The sequence below is a fragment of the Tachysurus vachellii genome, chromosome 5 (genome assembly GCF_030014155.1).
Source record: "Tachysurus vachellii isolate PV-2020 chromosome 5, HZAU_Pvac_v1, whole genome shotgun sequence".
Lineage (NCBI taxonomy): Eukaryota > Metazoa > Chordata > Actinopteri > Siluriformes > Bagridae > Tachysurus > Tachysurus vachellii.
In genome coordinates this window covers 30132480-30148892 of record NC_083464.1, presented here as the reverse complement: position 1 = coordinate 30148892, position 16413 = coordinate 30132480, and the positions used below count along the sequence as shown (strand labels likewise).

Sequence of the window (16413 nt, the reverse complement as noted above, 5' to 3'; positions counted from 1 at the left end):
ATAATTTATACGGTGGCTTAGTGGTTAGCACGTTCGCCTCACACCTCCAGGGTCGGGGTTCGATTCCCGCCTCCACCTTGTGTGTGGAGTTTGCATGTTCTCCCCGTGCCTCGGGGGTTTCCTCCGGGTACTCCGGTTTCCTCCCCCGGTCCAAAGACATGCATGGTAGGTTGATTGGCATCTCTGGAATATTGTCCCTAGTGTGTGATTGCGTGAGTGAATGAGAGTGTGAGTGCCCTGCGATGGGTTGGCACTCCGTCCAGGGTGTATCCTGCCTTGATGCCCGATGACGCCTGAGATAGGCACAGGCTCCCCGTGACCCGAGGTAGTTCGGATAAGCGGTAGAAGATGAATGAATGAATGCCACCAATTGCACTTGTGATCGTTGTGAAAAATTCTCCGGTTGCTCTTCTCGTCGACAATTGATGGAACAGGGGCCAATCAGATTTCAGCAGGGGCCAGGGCCCCTGTGGCCCCGCCTCTAGAACCGCCCCTGGGCATTGATAGACAGAAAGAACTAGAGGCCAGATCCTAGCAGGCTCAAGTGTTTCAAGTTTGTATTGTAGGGTTGTATTTCAGTGTGAAGCAAGTCAACAATTAATCATAAATCAGTACAAAACTCAAAAAATATCCTAAACCAGATTGACAGTGAAATGTAAGTTCAGAAGCTAGCAATTGTCTGTACGTTAGAAACTATTCAGCGTAGCTATCCGAGTTTAACGACTCAGACCTGTGTCCTCTATAAAAGCAACTGATTACACATAACACCATTTCCCCATGTGTAAGCATTTCATTTGTGCACATTTGCCTACCTAAGTATACTATTTACATGGGCAAACTTCCACACCCTGAGTATTTCATAACCAGTCAGTAACTTGGGATCCCTGTTGTGTCCAGTAGAGCCGTCTGTGCCTGCATAACGTCGCACAGTATCACAGAAAAGCAGAAAACAAGCAGCAAGTCATTCACACAGGTGAATTTTGGCACCCACTGCACTGTTTTGGCACAAGCACACCGTGGCCTTACTGTAGTTAGCACATGCATGCAACACCAATTCGCACAATACGACTAATCTCTCTCACCTAATTTAGTTATCATACGAGAATGATACTAGTCCTGAAGAAAGAGGATGATTTTAATCATGCAAATAGTTGCTTTTAAACTAATTAGCACTAAAAGTGCCAAAGCCTTTGAGAATCAAATTATGAGAAATTATTACCACTTATCATTTCATAGTTCAATGCTGCTGTCCAATTCTTTCTCTTTCCTTTTGGGTGCAATGAGGCCTTGTGATTGGTCAGAAGGTGTCTATTCATTTCCTATTAAAGCAGATCTGACATTAGTTCAGGTAACGAGGCAAATCACAAGTTTATATTAATCCATGTACAGTAACACATGGGCAGAAATGTTTCCTGCTTTTTCCTGGACACTTGCTTTAGAAACAGAACAGTTAATGACAGGGTTGCCAGATTAGTGTTGTTTTCTTTTGTTTTATTTTCTCTCCCCACACCAAGGCTAAGAAAAAGAAGAAACATTTCCGCCTTTTCAATGCCCAAGTCTAGTTTCAGGTCTTTTGCATGATTTATATGACGCATTTGGGTTTGAAATTATTCCTGAAACCCGTCAAACCTGGTTAATGATTTTAATGATGTTTTAAATTTATTCATATTAACTGCTTGGCTCTATGCTGAATGATTGCTGTCGACTCTCAATTGACTATAATGGGGTTGCACAAAAATTCACTGGTTATTAGACCTTGACTTAAATGTCTTGCTTTCTTTTTAGACTTTGGTTATGATCTGTTCCGTTCCTGCTTGAGTGTCAGTCTCTAGTGTCTCTAGTATGTCTCAAGTATCACCAGAGGAAAGTCTTCAGAAATGGAGGTTATGCTTTGTGGTGACATGTCATGTTGAGGCTGAGGAGAACTGCTGAGGTGTGAGAGGAATAAAACACTGGCAGTGACGTCATCTCACCTACACACCTGGGTCACGCGCTTCAGACAAAAGGGCGGCAAAAGCACGTGCTAGCATGCTGGCTAAACAATTTCACAGTATAACTTCGATACTAACAGCAATATTTAAAACAGGAAATTAAATCATTTAAATAATACTTTCAGCTAACACACAAACTGCTAATGTTAATAGTTTTCCTCCAACCCCAAGCAAGTAAACTTTTTTTTTTTTTTTTTTTTTTCGTTTTTTAAGTAAATTTACCTCAGGCAGAAATTGTTAGCTTTACAAAGGTCGAGATCACATTTTCACCTTCATGAATAAGCTTAAGGGTTTTATTTTCTTCATCAAAAAGACCAGGACACACAGGGCTCTCAAGTGTCACGCATTAACGTGACAGTCACTCATTTCGGTCTTTTGTCACGCTCTCCCGCCACACATTGTATTTCTCACGCAGTATTTCTCTGTAACTTAGCCAACAGTTTTACAGCCTGTTCACTGACAACACCTTCTCAGAACATGTAGTCTAGGGCCAGTGGTTCTCAAACTGGGGGCCCTGAGATGGTACCAGGGGGCCCCGTTTCACTGACAACACCTGCTCAGAACAAGTAGTCTGTGCCAGTGGTTCTCAAACTGGGGGCCCTGAGATGGTACCAGGGGGCCCCGTTTCACTGACAACACCTGCTCAGAACAAGTAGTCTAGTGCCAGTGGTTCTCAAACTGGGGGCCCTGAGATGGTACCAGGGGGCCCCGTTTCACTGACAACACCTGCTCAGAACATGTAGTCTAGGCCAGTGGTTCTCAAACTGGGGGCCCTGAGATGGTGCCGGGGGCCCCGTTCACTGACAACACCTGCTCAGAACAAGTAGCCTTGGTTTTAGTGCTTCCACATTCTAATGCTGATGCCCAGAGGGTATTTTCGATGGTCGGTTTGAACAAAACCTCAACACGAAACAGCTTGTCTCTGGACAGGACATTGTCCTCAATCATGACCCTAAAAATGTCTGGGCTTGAGCCGAACTGTTTTATATGGGAGCAACATTACAAATGATAAAGGAGTCCAAAAAGGCAACAAACACTTACAATAAACATCACCAGTCATAATCTCTCTCTCTCTCTCTCTCTCTCTCTCTCTCTCTCTCTCTCTCTCTCACACACACACACAAACCCATTGTTGTGTTTGGGTGGGGGATTGGATGGAGATGTCACTCTTGCTTGTCTTCAAAACTTGAGCCCTGAGGACACACAAACACTGCGTCACTGATGAGCGCGTGCGGTCAAAACAAACAAACAAACGCACGTGCGCATCTATGTACAAGAAAAGAAAACAAGTGAATTCAAAAACAGTAAATTCTAATTATTGTGAATTATCATAATAAAATAAAAATAATGCGAACGAGGGAGGGAGGGAGGGAGGGGGAAAGAACTCATATCCAGGAATCTTCTTATTTTTCCATTCATTTAAGACTTTTTTTTTAATTATCCCGCTCTAAAAGGAGATTGTGACGTGACACGGGACGTGACACGCGACGTCACGTGACCTGTGTTTACATCTCTGCAGAAAACAAGACGGCAGCGGAACGACAGAAAGTATGTTTTTGTTCCGTTGTGGATGCGCTGGATTTCATCTGCTCGGGTGAATGTACACGTTTGATCTCGACGAGGAAAAGGTGGGCGGAAAGTCGGAATATAAACATATAAATAATTATATATGTGTGTGTTTTTGTAACGGATTAGTAGCTGCTGCATTTCCTTGTTTGGCTCACGAGGTAAACAATATAAATACTAACAATAGTAACAATAAAACCTTTTGCTTTTGTATCGAGAATTTAGAAACGAGCATTTGGTAGAGATCTAGTGCTTTTGCTCGGTGTACAGGACACGAAACAATGCCATCTAGGCCCGGATTAACGCGTCTACGTGATTAATTTACGTTGTTAACGTGAACATGTCAAAGTGGCACGAGCGTTTTTTATTTTGTAGCGACGTTGTCAGGTCTCGAGAGCTAGCATGTTAGCTACGTGTTTACCTCAGCGGAGAAAACGACAATAAAATAAATAAATAAATTAATTAATTAAATAAATAAATAAACGGTCGTGTGGAGTTTTTTTTTTTGTTTAAGAATAAGGACGGGTTCAGGAGATCAATCTAGACGTTTATTATTAGTTATATAAACTTTTAATTTGTTGAACTAGAGACTAGAGAAGTCGCTTTCGGGTTCTAGGCCAAATAACTTCGACTGTTTTTTGTCTGTTTTGTTTTTTTAGACCTCGAATTTTCCGTTTAAACAAAATAGTTGAGCTGAACAACTTTATGCGGATGTACCATGTAGCCAGCAAGTGCGTTTATTACCATGGAAACTTTATCGTATTCATAATTCGCAATAAAACCCGAGTTTTAAATATGTATTTTTGTGTTACACACTTAGCAATAAAAACACTCATTGTTGTGCAGCTATAGGAAAACAATTCACGACAGGATGGTGTAATGAAGTCATTGACTACACGTTTCTATAGCAACGACAATGTATTAGAGCAAGCGCATTAATATAACCCTGTGATTGGATTACAGACCGAATCATTGCACAAGGTGTTGTTATGGATAATTAATCAACTCCATCTGACCAATCAAAATGATTTTTACATATGTGCGTTTTTTTGTTTTTTTTTTTGGATTCTTATCTTGTCTCTGTGTTCTGGAAGCATACAACACCAAAAATGTGTAGAAAATCATTCTGAGTCTGATTCTGATGAAGGTAAGTGACAGGATAAAATACACAAGATTGACTTTTTTATAAAGAGTCAGATTGTAAACAACTATACACTCAGCAAGCACTTTATTAGGAACACCTGTACATCTAGACATTTTTGTAGTTATCTAATCAGCCAATCATCACATCAACCATCGAAATGGGGAAACGTATGATTTCAGTGTGATATGATTACTGATGCCAAATGGGCTGGTTTGAGTATTGGTATAAATACTGATCTCATGGTATTTTTACACACAACGGTCTAGTCGGTTTACTCAGAATGGTGCAATAAAGAAGAAAGAACCTCTGGGTAGCAGTTCTGTGGATGGAAACGCTTTGAATGGCCGAATGATTACTTCAGGCTGTCAGAAAGGTTACATTAACTCGCATAACCAATCTGTACAATTGTGGTGAGCAGAAAAGCATCACCTCTAGGTGGACGAGCTACAACAGCAGAAGACCATGTTGGGTTCCACCTTTTTCAGCCAAGAACAAAAAGCTGAGGCTGTAGTGGGCACAGGGTCACCAAAACTATACATGTGAAGTCTGGCAAAAACCTAGCCTGGTCTGATGAGGCATGATTTTCTACTGCAGACTCAACCTGCTATGTGTCCAGGCTGGTGGAGGTGATGGAATGGTGTGGTGAGAGTTTTCTTGCCACACTTTGAACCTGTTATTACCAATCATCACTTGAATGCCACAGCCTGTTAGAGTATTGTTGCTGATCCTGTGAATACCTTCATGTCTACAATTTTCCATCTTCTGTTGGCTGCTTCCTGATTAACATGAGTTAACAAATTATTAACAAATGAGTTCAGTGTTAATCAGTGACCTTCCCAGTCACCTGATCTGAATCCAGGAGCATACCTTTGGGATTTGGTAGAGATTCATGGGAGATTCTCAGCATGAAAGAAGCACATGAAAAATCTGCAGGAACAGTGTGATATGATAAGTCAACATGTTCCAGAATCTTAAAGGAATGTTTACAGCATCCTGCAGAAACATTCCATTAAGATTCTGGTCCATGTTGAATAAGTACTGTCCTGAAGCAGCACAATTAATTGGTAGAAAGAGAGAGTTAATTGGGACAGAGAGAGAGAGAGAGAGAAAAAACCTTTTTTTTTTATCTTGGCTTTCATTAGACTCAGGTGTGGCTTCAGCTTGGTTGGAATGAAAAGAGAGAGAGAGAGACGTTCACACTCTGAACATTCACTTCACCGTTTTAAGTTGTCTTGATGTCTTCTATAGAAGAGACTTAATATATACAGCACATACAGCCAGAGGTGGGAGTAAGTCACACATGTGCAAGTCACAAGTAAGTCTCGAGTCATGAATGTCAAGTTAAAGTCAAGTTGAGTCTTTTTTTAATATTAGTCAAGCAAGTCTCAAATTTTGTGACTTAAGTCTGACTCGAGTCAAGTCGAGTCCCCCATCTCTGAGTCATTTAACTCAAGTCCAAGTCAAGTCTCAAATCATGAATGTCAAGCCAAAGTCGTCAAGTCTTTTTTTTTTAATATTTCTCATGCAAGTCTCAAATTTGCGACTTAAGTCTGACTCTAGTCAAGTCGTATGACTCGAGTCCCCCATCTCTGCATACAGCCACTACGTATAATGTAATTTGCAATTTGTCCAGTAGAGGGCAACATAAAACCTTGTGGTTTCAAGTTGAAAAACCAAACCAGCAAGATGCTGAATTAGGGTGTAGAAGAAAACATTAAGAGCTTACCAGTTCACTTAAATAAAAAAAATTAAATAAAAAAAAAAAAAGGTTTTCTTTTCCCTATAAAACGATGGACAACTCTCACAGACCTTGTAAGACCCTGACCTTGTAGCAAAGCTTTTAATAGCCACACCTGTATTGGTATCACGTGTGTTTTATGCCTGTTAGATTCCCTGATTCATGTTGAAATAGTCATGCACCAAATCAGTCACGGCACCAAAACCATCCAGGAAGTTAATTTGAGATCCTATTGATCCGAGGATAGTGGCAAAGGTTATCAAATGTTTTTTTTTTAAAATATTACTTCACTACTTTATAGTGATGTTTACTTTAGCTCAATCAACATCATCAACGGTTTGGGTGCACGGTTTGGTTCCCTTCATGCAGGAGCCAACACTTATTCAACCTTTTTTTTTATCTTGGTTTTCATTAGACTCAGGTGTGGCTTCAGCTTGGTTGGAATGAAAACCTGCATTTTCACCAGGGGCCTGTTTCAGAAAGCGGGTTAAGTGAAAACTCTGAGTAAGTTAACCCTGAAATTAGGGAAACTCTGGGTTTTCCGTTTCAGAAAGGGAGGTAAGTTAAACCCGAGAAAGCAGGTTAAGTTAAGCCCGTTTCTGAAAGAGAGGTAACTTATACTCAGAGTCCGTTACCATAGTAACTTACTCTGTGAACCTAACCTGGTCGGGAGCAGGTTTTCTTCCGTAAACCCAGAGTTTCTTTCGGTCTCCTCCCCTTTTTAAAGAGGAAGCGACGTTTAAACACCTCATTCATTGCACACCTTTCAGTTACGCAGTTCGCAGCAAAGCGAATGTGGGATGTGGTAGTTCATTGGTTAGGGTGTTGGACTACTGATCAGAAGGTCAGGGGTTCAAATCCCAGGTCCACTAAGTCTTTGTGGACACAATTGCTCAGCTGTATAAATTGAAACAAAATATAAGTCACTCTGGGTAAGGGGGTCTGCTAAATGCCGTAAATGTAAAATAAATGAAATGACGTGTCCTTTTATGGATGATCCTGTTGATGAAGAGTCTGTATTAATTCTTTAAAAATATAACTTTTAAAGGTATATATATATATATATGTATATGTATATATATATATATATATATATATATATATATATATATATATATATATATATATATATATATATAAATTTATATATATATATATAAATAAGAATACATTTTTAAAATACACCTTTTAAAACACTATTGTTTTATACAGCAGTGTTGCTTTTTTTTTTTTTTAAATACGTCTTCATATTCTCCATACACTTCCAGTTCTGCTGGTGAGAAATATGCAGACATTTCTTTTGACTGACGCTGTTGCCATGGTGACTCGTTGTATCTGCGCTCCATTGATAATGGCTTTTTTTAGTTGTGATGCACGCGCTTAACTCAGAGTCGGTTAACTTAGAGTTGAAAAAACTAACTCTTTTTCAGCTGTTCTGTAACCGAAAACTCAGAGTTTCCCATCTCGGGGTTTGTCAACTCAGAGTTCAAGTTTAAACTCAGAGTTGGTTGAACCTCCTTTCTGAAACGGCCCCCTGGTCTTTCTAAATAATAAGGTACACCTCTGGACTAGCTGCCATGTTGATTAGACCTCTTGGTTGCTAGGCTGATTTACAGGTCATCACACATCTAACGTGGCACAGACAATTTGAAATATCAGAAGACGTATTTTTTCTGCCTGTCTTCTATTGTTTCATGTAGTTCACCTCAAGGGTGTGGGTGTGGGTCATTATGAAGAACTTGCTCTTTTTGATTCTTAAAGGCAGGGTCTCCGATTTTTGAGAAATGCTTCAGAAAACTGAGTCGGGCGGAATAAGAAAAAATCAAAACAATCGTGTAGCCAATGAGCAGAAAGGGGCGTGTCTTGTCAATATGGACGGAGAGAGTGTTCAGTGCGCATGTGTGACATTAGCAGAAAGCGGTTTAAACATTGACATGGAGGATAAAAACAAAGAAAGAAAGAGAAGAAAGGCTTACGATAAGGTAAGAAGTAGGACGTGTTAATATAGGATCAGCTTTCCAGCGCTGGAGAGAACTGAAGGAGCAGGAAGTTGGTCACATATTCACAGATTGGAGTTTCCTGAGTCAATAACTCCTGAGCTAAACGCTGTTACTACACAAATAACACCTCTTTTTTATCGTAGTAATGTAGAGACGCAGCTACAACCGTGTTTTGTGTAGTAACAGTGTTTAGCTCAGGAGTTATTGACTCAGGATACTCCAATCTGTGAATATGTGACCAACTTTACTTAAGACGCCGAGGCGCTTTTTTCCTTCTCGATAGGTGAGTAACGTTGGTTTTGCTTTGTTACACAGAACTAATATATGCCTTTGTCCTTTACATGATTATGCTTGTGTGTCATTTTTGCTTGTTTGTTTATCTACAATCGTATTGTTCTTCCCTTCAGCTATGATAGACACATTTCTTCCCATTAGTTGCCTGGGTTACGTATGTATGTGTGGGCGGAGCTATCAATACAGGGGTGGGACCCATTTGGGTTAGGGGCGTGTTTGTTTTGGTGCTTTCAAATGTCGACATTGGCTTTCAAAAATTTGAGACCCTGCCTTTAATTAAAATATAATAATAAATCTTTTTTTTTTTTTTTAGAATAAGTTAGTCCTATGGTACCTGCGGTTTAACGTTTGGAAGGAGTCTATGTTTGGAAGAATATTGTTATTCTGTTCCACAAAGTCTCCTGTTCTCCCTCAGTCCCCATTCCAGCACAACCAACCATTCAGTCATTGGTATTGCTAACCTAAAAAAAAGGCCAGTATTCAGATGTTTGTTTAAATACACAATTATACAGATATAATACATTATATAATACTTTTTTTTTTCTTCCACTGAAAACCGCAGATTGTTGGCACAACATTTGAACCAATGTGACGAAGCATGCTTTGACTTTGTCCTCTCTTTCCCTAGACATGTGATGATCTAAAGTGACCACATTGGATCTAAATTGGCACGCCGTCAGTCAATACGTCCATCCATCCGACTGGAGAAAATATCCTCCCGAAGACCTATAGAGAGATCGCGTTTGTGATTCTCTCTTCTTGTTCGATTTTTTTTTTCTTATTATTATTTTTATTTCTGTCGTGGCGAGAAGGGGACCATGGGCGGAGCGGTGAGCGCAGGTGAGGACAATGACGATCTGATTGACAACCTGAAGGAAGCACAGTACATCCGCACGGACAGGGTGGAGCAGGCATTCAGGGCTATAGATCGCGGGGATTACTACTTAGATGGATACAGAGAAAACGCCTACAAAGACTTGGCCTGGAAGCACGGCAACATCCACCTTTCAGCCCCCTGCATCTACTCCGAGGTCATGGAGGCGCTGAAGCTGCAACAAGGGCTTTCCTTCCTCAATCTGGGCAGCGGGACAGGATACCTGAGTACAATGGTGGGCCTGATCATCGGTGAGATGCCGACTTTACACAATGTGTTCTGATCTGAGTAGAAAGTCAGGGAGGCAAATAAACAGTGCCAGGATTGATGGCAGGATTGACTGCAGTTCTGTCTCCAGACCCATGTTTTGCTTCTTGCATCTTATATTTTTTTCCCCTGCAGGTCCATTTGGAGTAAATCATGGCGTGGAGCTGCACAAGGACGTGGTGGAATACGCAAAAGAGAAACTGGAGGAGTTCATTAAAAACAGTGACAGCTTTGACAAGTGAGTAGGGAAAATAATGACAGAAGAGTCACCGTTTCCGTCCATACAGCAACGCTGTTTTTCATTCGTTAAAGAACGGTGACTTTTTTGATATCGTGGAAATCGTTATAGTTAGGCCATCGAACCTTATTATACATATCATACACATCATACCGGTCAGAATCAAGTGTACAACAGGCGTATAATATAAGCATTGTGATCCAGGTTCGAATTCTGCGAGCCCCGTTTTGTGGTGGGAAACTGTCTAGAGATCTCGTCAGACAGCCATCAGTACGATCGCATCTACTGTGGAGCCGGAGTTCAGAAAGACCACGAGAACTACATGAAGGTCATGCTGAAAGTCGGAGGCATTCTGGTCATGCCCATTGAAGATCAGGTAAAACTTTGCCTAAACAATGGAGTCAGAAATATTCACTACTGTTAGTTTGTCTACAGATAATTAACAGCAAAGAGTTTTACGAAAAAAAAAGTTTTACGAGGACCAGAAGTCCAGGCCAATAAGCCTCATTTGGATATTAGAGTTCGATATTTGTTTGTACCTTTTAGTTGACTCAGATTACCAGAACCGGTCAGAGCTCTTGGGAGAGCAAGAACATTCTGGCCGTGTCCTTTGCGCCGCTGGTCCAGCAAAACCGGAGCGAATGCAGCAAAGTGGACCCTGTGATGCTGCGTGAGTTTCAGCAAATCTTTCACGCACACTTTAGTGTTCGGTTTTAATTTTAGATTTTCATAACTTGCTAGATAGCATCTTAATTAATTATGTAGTTTGGGTCTTAAAGAGAACTGGCAAAGCTGAAAATGTTGGCCTAACCTTCATGATGTTACTTCAGAAGCTGGGATCTACAGTATAAAGCCCTATCATACCTGCAAACTAGTCGCTTTTCGGCGAAATTCGCCATTTTTAATCAAAAAATGTCATTTGTGTGAATCGTGTAGATCCGAAGAGTTTTTAGTTTGGGGGGGGGGCTTCTTTCAGCTGCGTCCGACTTCCATCCAATAATTAGGCGAAGTAGTGCTTAGGCGGCGGTTTTGGACGCAGCGTAGTAAACCATCTATCAAGCTGATGCCTCGCGTCTCTACTTCTAATGACTTTTTATGGCGGATGGCAAACCAACTTTTGGTGCATTCACCGCCACCAACTGGACTGGAGTGTGAAGCACTAGTAAGCAGATGACGCCTCACGTCTCAAATATTTGTGTTCATCAATTTATTAAGGTTCCAAGCAGGGGCGGTTTTAGGATTTCATCTTTAGGGGGTTTTAGCCCTCAGTGAGAATTTAAAACAAGAAGAGTTTTATATTATATATTATATAACAACTCTGGTAATGAGAGTAGTGAAATTTCACTGCTTTTGGTTGCCGTCTTTGCGGCGATTAACGTTATAGATAAACACATCCAGCTCTGACTGCGCGTGCACGCTGCGCGTACCTGTGCTTCTCCGTTCAAATAACACACTTTTGAAAGACTACAACGCACGCGCGTAAAAGCAAAGTAAAAAAATCGCTCTTGGATCAAACTGATAAATAATTTTCTTTCCCATCCACGACATATCCTGCATTTTAACGTCATTTTTATTGTTTATTTATGAAAGTAAAAATTATACTTATAGTTTTAGGTCTAGAACCGCCCCTGGTTCCAAGGCACTCAAATTGTACAGAGAAAAATTATTTCAAAGAAATTTTGGTAAAAGTGATTTTTTCACTTCAACAAATGTTGTCTTTTCCGCTTGTGAGTTTGCAGGTATGCCTATATATTTTTGCCTCCCTATATGATAGGCAGTTCATTACATTTCCAGAATCACAGGTTCTTATACAGACAACAAAACCTACCTGGAAATGTCATACTTAGCTTTTTATGTGTTATAAGAATTCATGTGAAACCTTTTTTAATGAGGTAAACAGGAATGAAAACCTGAGCCAGAACACACTGGTGAATCAGTACACAAACAGTGCGTGGCAAGTGTTCTCAAACTCTTTCAGCTGTATATGGCTTGTTATTTCTGTTTTTGAGTTATTGAAGTAAGCAGTCAAACTAGCTAATGCATTATAAGAAATCCTTGAAAAATAGAATACATTGAAGAGGAATAGTTTTGCGGTAGCTTCACAGTGTAAATACGTTATAAATGCATGTGGTCCACCAGTGTAGGTTCTTAACAGTTGCGTCCTTGCATGTGTTGCTCAGCTCAGCTGACGGTTCGGAGTCTGCAGGACCTGGCGCGCATCTACATCCGCCGCACGCTGCGCAGCCTCACCAACGATGAAAACGCGTCCAAGGGGACAGGACCACGTGTCCCACAAAAGCGCAAACGCAGGCGCTGCCGACGCACCCGGCACCACCGTGTCAACACCTACGTGTTTGTGGGCAACCAGCTGATCCCACAACCCATCGAGAGCGAGGAAGATGAGAGGATCGATGATGAGGACAGCAAAGAGGAAGAGCAGGAAAAAGAGGTGGAGAAGGACAAACCTGAGCAACCTCAGGTCAACTTGCTAAGAGACAAAGTCCTGAGCTTGCCTCTGCCCGAGTCCCTCAAGGCTTATGTGCTGTATTACAGAGAGAAATAAGGAAAAGTGCTGACGTACTGCCTACGATCAAGCAACGTTTTTGTATTGAGGTCTCTCTCTCTCTCTCTCTCTCTCTCTCTCTCTCTCTCCTATTACTTTGAGAATGTAGCATAGTTTAATTTTGCTTCAAGATTTCAAGGATATGAAAGGTTGTGCTTTACAATACGCTATTCAAAATGATTTATAATACTGGTTCCGAAATCCTATGAACACTGAGGACCTAACTGGGTTCACCAGAACATTTTGAGGTTTCTAGATCTCTATAGTAGTTTGTACTCATCGTTTTGCTATGATCTAGCTTCCGGAGATCTTTCTATTCGATTCGTCTCCAGAGCCTGGTCTCGATCAGTCCTCACCGGCACTTTTCCCGCCTATAATTTGAGGATAAACACTTGTCATTTCGGAAACGTGCACCAGGCTGTTTCTACACTTAACATTTTAGTTGATGGTGTGGATTTGTCGGTAAGTGTGTATCTTGTTTGATAAGCTTGATAATGGGTGGGATGCACAACAAAATGTACATGCATGTTTGAATGAATGCATCCCCCCCCCACCTCCTTACCATTGTCAGGTCACCCTAAGAGGTACAATATGAAGCGGGCTTCATTGGTTATAACTTAAAAGGTCTTTGGTCCAGTCATAGGTTCAGCATAGTCTTTGATTAAATTGCACTATTGCTAGAGATTTTCTATTGACCAGTCTGTTTGCTCAATGACTTCACTTGATTTTTTTGTCCTAGACCCCCAGATGTTGCTGCATTCCTCCTCCCTAAACTTTCCCAGAGGCTTGACGACGTTTTGCGGTATAAAGTAGTCACAATTTGCTGTGTAGTGTGTCACACTGTGTACACCCACTACATCTTTTCCATTCATTATTTCATTTGTAATATACTACTTATATTAACCTAATGGTAGATGATAAGAACAGCTTCAAGATCCTTTTTTAAAGAAATTCTGTATTTCATGTATCATAAAACATTTTCAGTTTGTAGGTGTCTGGTTTAAGGTCGCTAGCGTTCGTAGATAAGAAAAACTTCTGCAACACACTTCTGCAACACACACAGGGTGTAGGTCTCGCACTTATGAACTAATACAAGTGACGCAAAAGACGGTAAGACAGTAAGACGCAATTTATGAAGTGGAGACAGACTTTGTGCAGATTTGGCAACCTTCAACAACCGTATTCATGTAAGTTGAGTTATATTTGAAAAGAGTCCTAAAGTTTTTTGAGACTGGGCCAATGTGGGATTTTTTTCCCCCATTGGATTATTTTACACAAACATCACTGGATATATAATGTATAAACTATATGGGGTGTTGAATTCAGCTCTTTAATAAATTCTAACGTTTGTGAAGATTCATGTCTTAAATCTGCTCTCTCTCTCTCTCTCTCGCTCTCTCTCATTTCACTATGGTGTTCTGTAGGCAGGTGATTCTATTCTCTTAAATTTCCTCATAGCTGTCAGGTTTTCCGAACGTTCACTTACTCTATAAGACGCGGCTGAAAGCAACCGTCTAAAATTGTTTGTTGTTTGAATAACATGCAATCGACATTCGTGCTTGAAATATCTCGGAAGAATTCCTCACTCACTCACTCACTCACTCACTCGCTCATTTTCTACCGCTTATCCGAACTACCTCGGGTCACGGGGAGCCTGTGCCTATCTCAGGTGTCATCGGGCATCAAGGCAGGATACACCCTGGACGGAGTGCCAACCCATCGCAGGGCACACACACACACACTCTCATTCACTCACACAATCACACACTACGGACAATTTTCCAGAGATGCCAATCAACCTACCATGCATGTCTTTGGACCGGGGGAGGAAACCGGAGTACCCGGAGGAAACTCCCAGAATTCCAAACTGAAAAGGTTTATTTAATGTAATAGGTTTTTTCCCTCTGATGCTATGTTAAGAAACAACCGGCTCAACACTTTTCAATAAAGGTTCTACAGCATACGTGTCTAAGAATAGAACGGATGGAAGGTTATATTCTTTCTTGGTGCTTGATTCCGTGACAAGAACCAATAGCAAAAATCGGCACCTCTGGACCTCGTGCATAACTTGGGCATAGATCCATGGTTGAATATTTAATATATAACCTTACATTGTACTTCCTTATATGAAATGAGGTGACAAATGTGCACTGGACCAACACATTCACGTCCTTGAAGCTACTACCGAGACTTTGTGATGCCAGGCACTGAAAATTCCACCAATTCTCAAACAGTTTGAGATCCACCATTCCTAGTTTTCTCCACCGGAGTCACGAATCCCAGCATACCACGCATCAGCCACTCAAGGTTTCATGGCTGTGTCTATAATATTCAAGTAACCCTGACTTCTTTGAAGAAAACAAACACTCCACATCTATGGATCACAAGATTTCTCAGACTTCAGAGAAGGGAGACTATTTACACATTCTGCCTTTGCAAGGGCATTAAGGGCATTAACCCTGGTCACAAGACCTCACCCAAACAGAAGGGTAATAAAGCAGGGATATGCTCCCTGTTCAGGGTCACCGCAGCGGATCACGTGGTCTGCATATTTGATTTGGTACGGTTTTTACACCGGATGCCCTTCCTGGTGCAACCCAAGCATTTTATCTGGGCTTAGCTCCCTGCCTGGGAATCGAACCCATGCTGTGGACAATATGAACATGGGATCTGTCCGCTGGAGGCCACCAACAGTGACTGTAACATATATAAGAGCACCCCAGTGAATTTGACATGACATTTTTTCTAGAAGTGGTCTACTGGTCAACCACATTTATAGCATTTAGCAGACTTACATTTTTATACAACTGAGCAGTTGAGGGTTAAGGGCCTTGCTCAGGGGCCCAGCAGTGGGAACCTGGTGGACGTAGGAATCGAACTCACAACCCTTCGATTGGTAGCCCAACACCTTAACCACTAGGCTACCACATCAACCATTGCACCATTATACAAACCAAACCTTGAAATACTGCCACATTTTGGCACGTGTAATGATTAGCGAAAAAGGTTTTAAAAAAAACCTTAGTGAAAAATGTCTTTGTGGTTGTTAATCTTAGTCTAATAGTGAAAATAAGAATATGAGAGAAGTTTACATTTCAACTGAAGTCAATTTATTAAAAGAAATTAAAAAACACTCATTTTAAAGTTTATCATTTTTAATCAAACTATGGGGGATCATCCAGGGTCTGAGGTGTTGTTTTGTGCACCAAGGTTTCAATCCGGTTTACGTCGGTTTGATTCGGATGGCCATGTCAGAAGCGTGAGGCTGTGATCATTGAAGCATTTTGGCGTGAATTTGGACTGAAGGTCCAACCACAAGACTCAAAAAACTCCTTCAACTGCATTAAGTCCATGATGCCAAGTAAGGAGTAGGTTCTTTTCTGTAAAACCATCTTTCCCCACCTTGAGAGGACTATATTTTTGTCTCATTTGAGCGTTTAATAAAATGCAGGGTTATATATTGTTTTGGTTGGATTGAAAAGTGTTTCTTTCATTGTCCCTTCTAAATAGTTTGAGAGTATGTGGTGGTAAGTGGTGTCTAGTGACCCCACAGTGCTACCAGTTCTCAAACCCTTATCTCTGTTGAAAGCATTGCCTTTCTAAGCATCTCCTTACTGTGCCCTGAGGTAAAATACCAGGTTCATTGCCATTGTACTTGTTACTACTTAAACTACTTAATTCTTGGCTTATTAGCAGATTCAGGCCTTCAGTCAGTTCCTAAAAGGTCAACACACTTTT

The 16413-nt window shown here is 41.0% G+C and overlaps 1 protein-coding gene across 1 annotated transcript; it reads left to right on the top strand.

The window, feature by feature from the left end:
• The first annotated feature begins 3473 nt into the window (after nt 1-3473).
• Nucleotides 3474-14029, top strand: pcmtd1 (protein-L-isoaspartate (D-aspartate) O-methyltransferase domain containing 1). The gene is made up of 6 exons (XM_060871060.1): nt 3474-3619; nt 9362-9858; nt 10010-10112; nt 10317-10488; nt 10659-10782; nt 12293-14029. The coding sequence occupies exons 2-6, from the start codon at nt 9552-9554 to the stop codon at nt 12673-12675; spliced, it is 1089 nt and encodes a 362-aa protein (XP_060727043.1). The 5' UTR covers nt 3474-3619; nt 9362-9551; the 3' UTR covers nt 12676-14029.
• Nucleotides 14030-16413: the final 2384 nt, after the last annotated feature.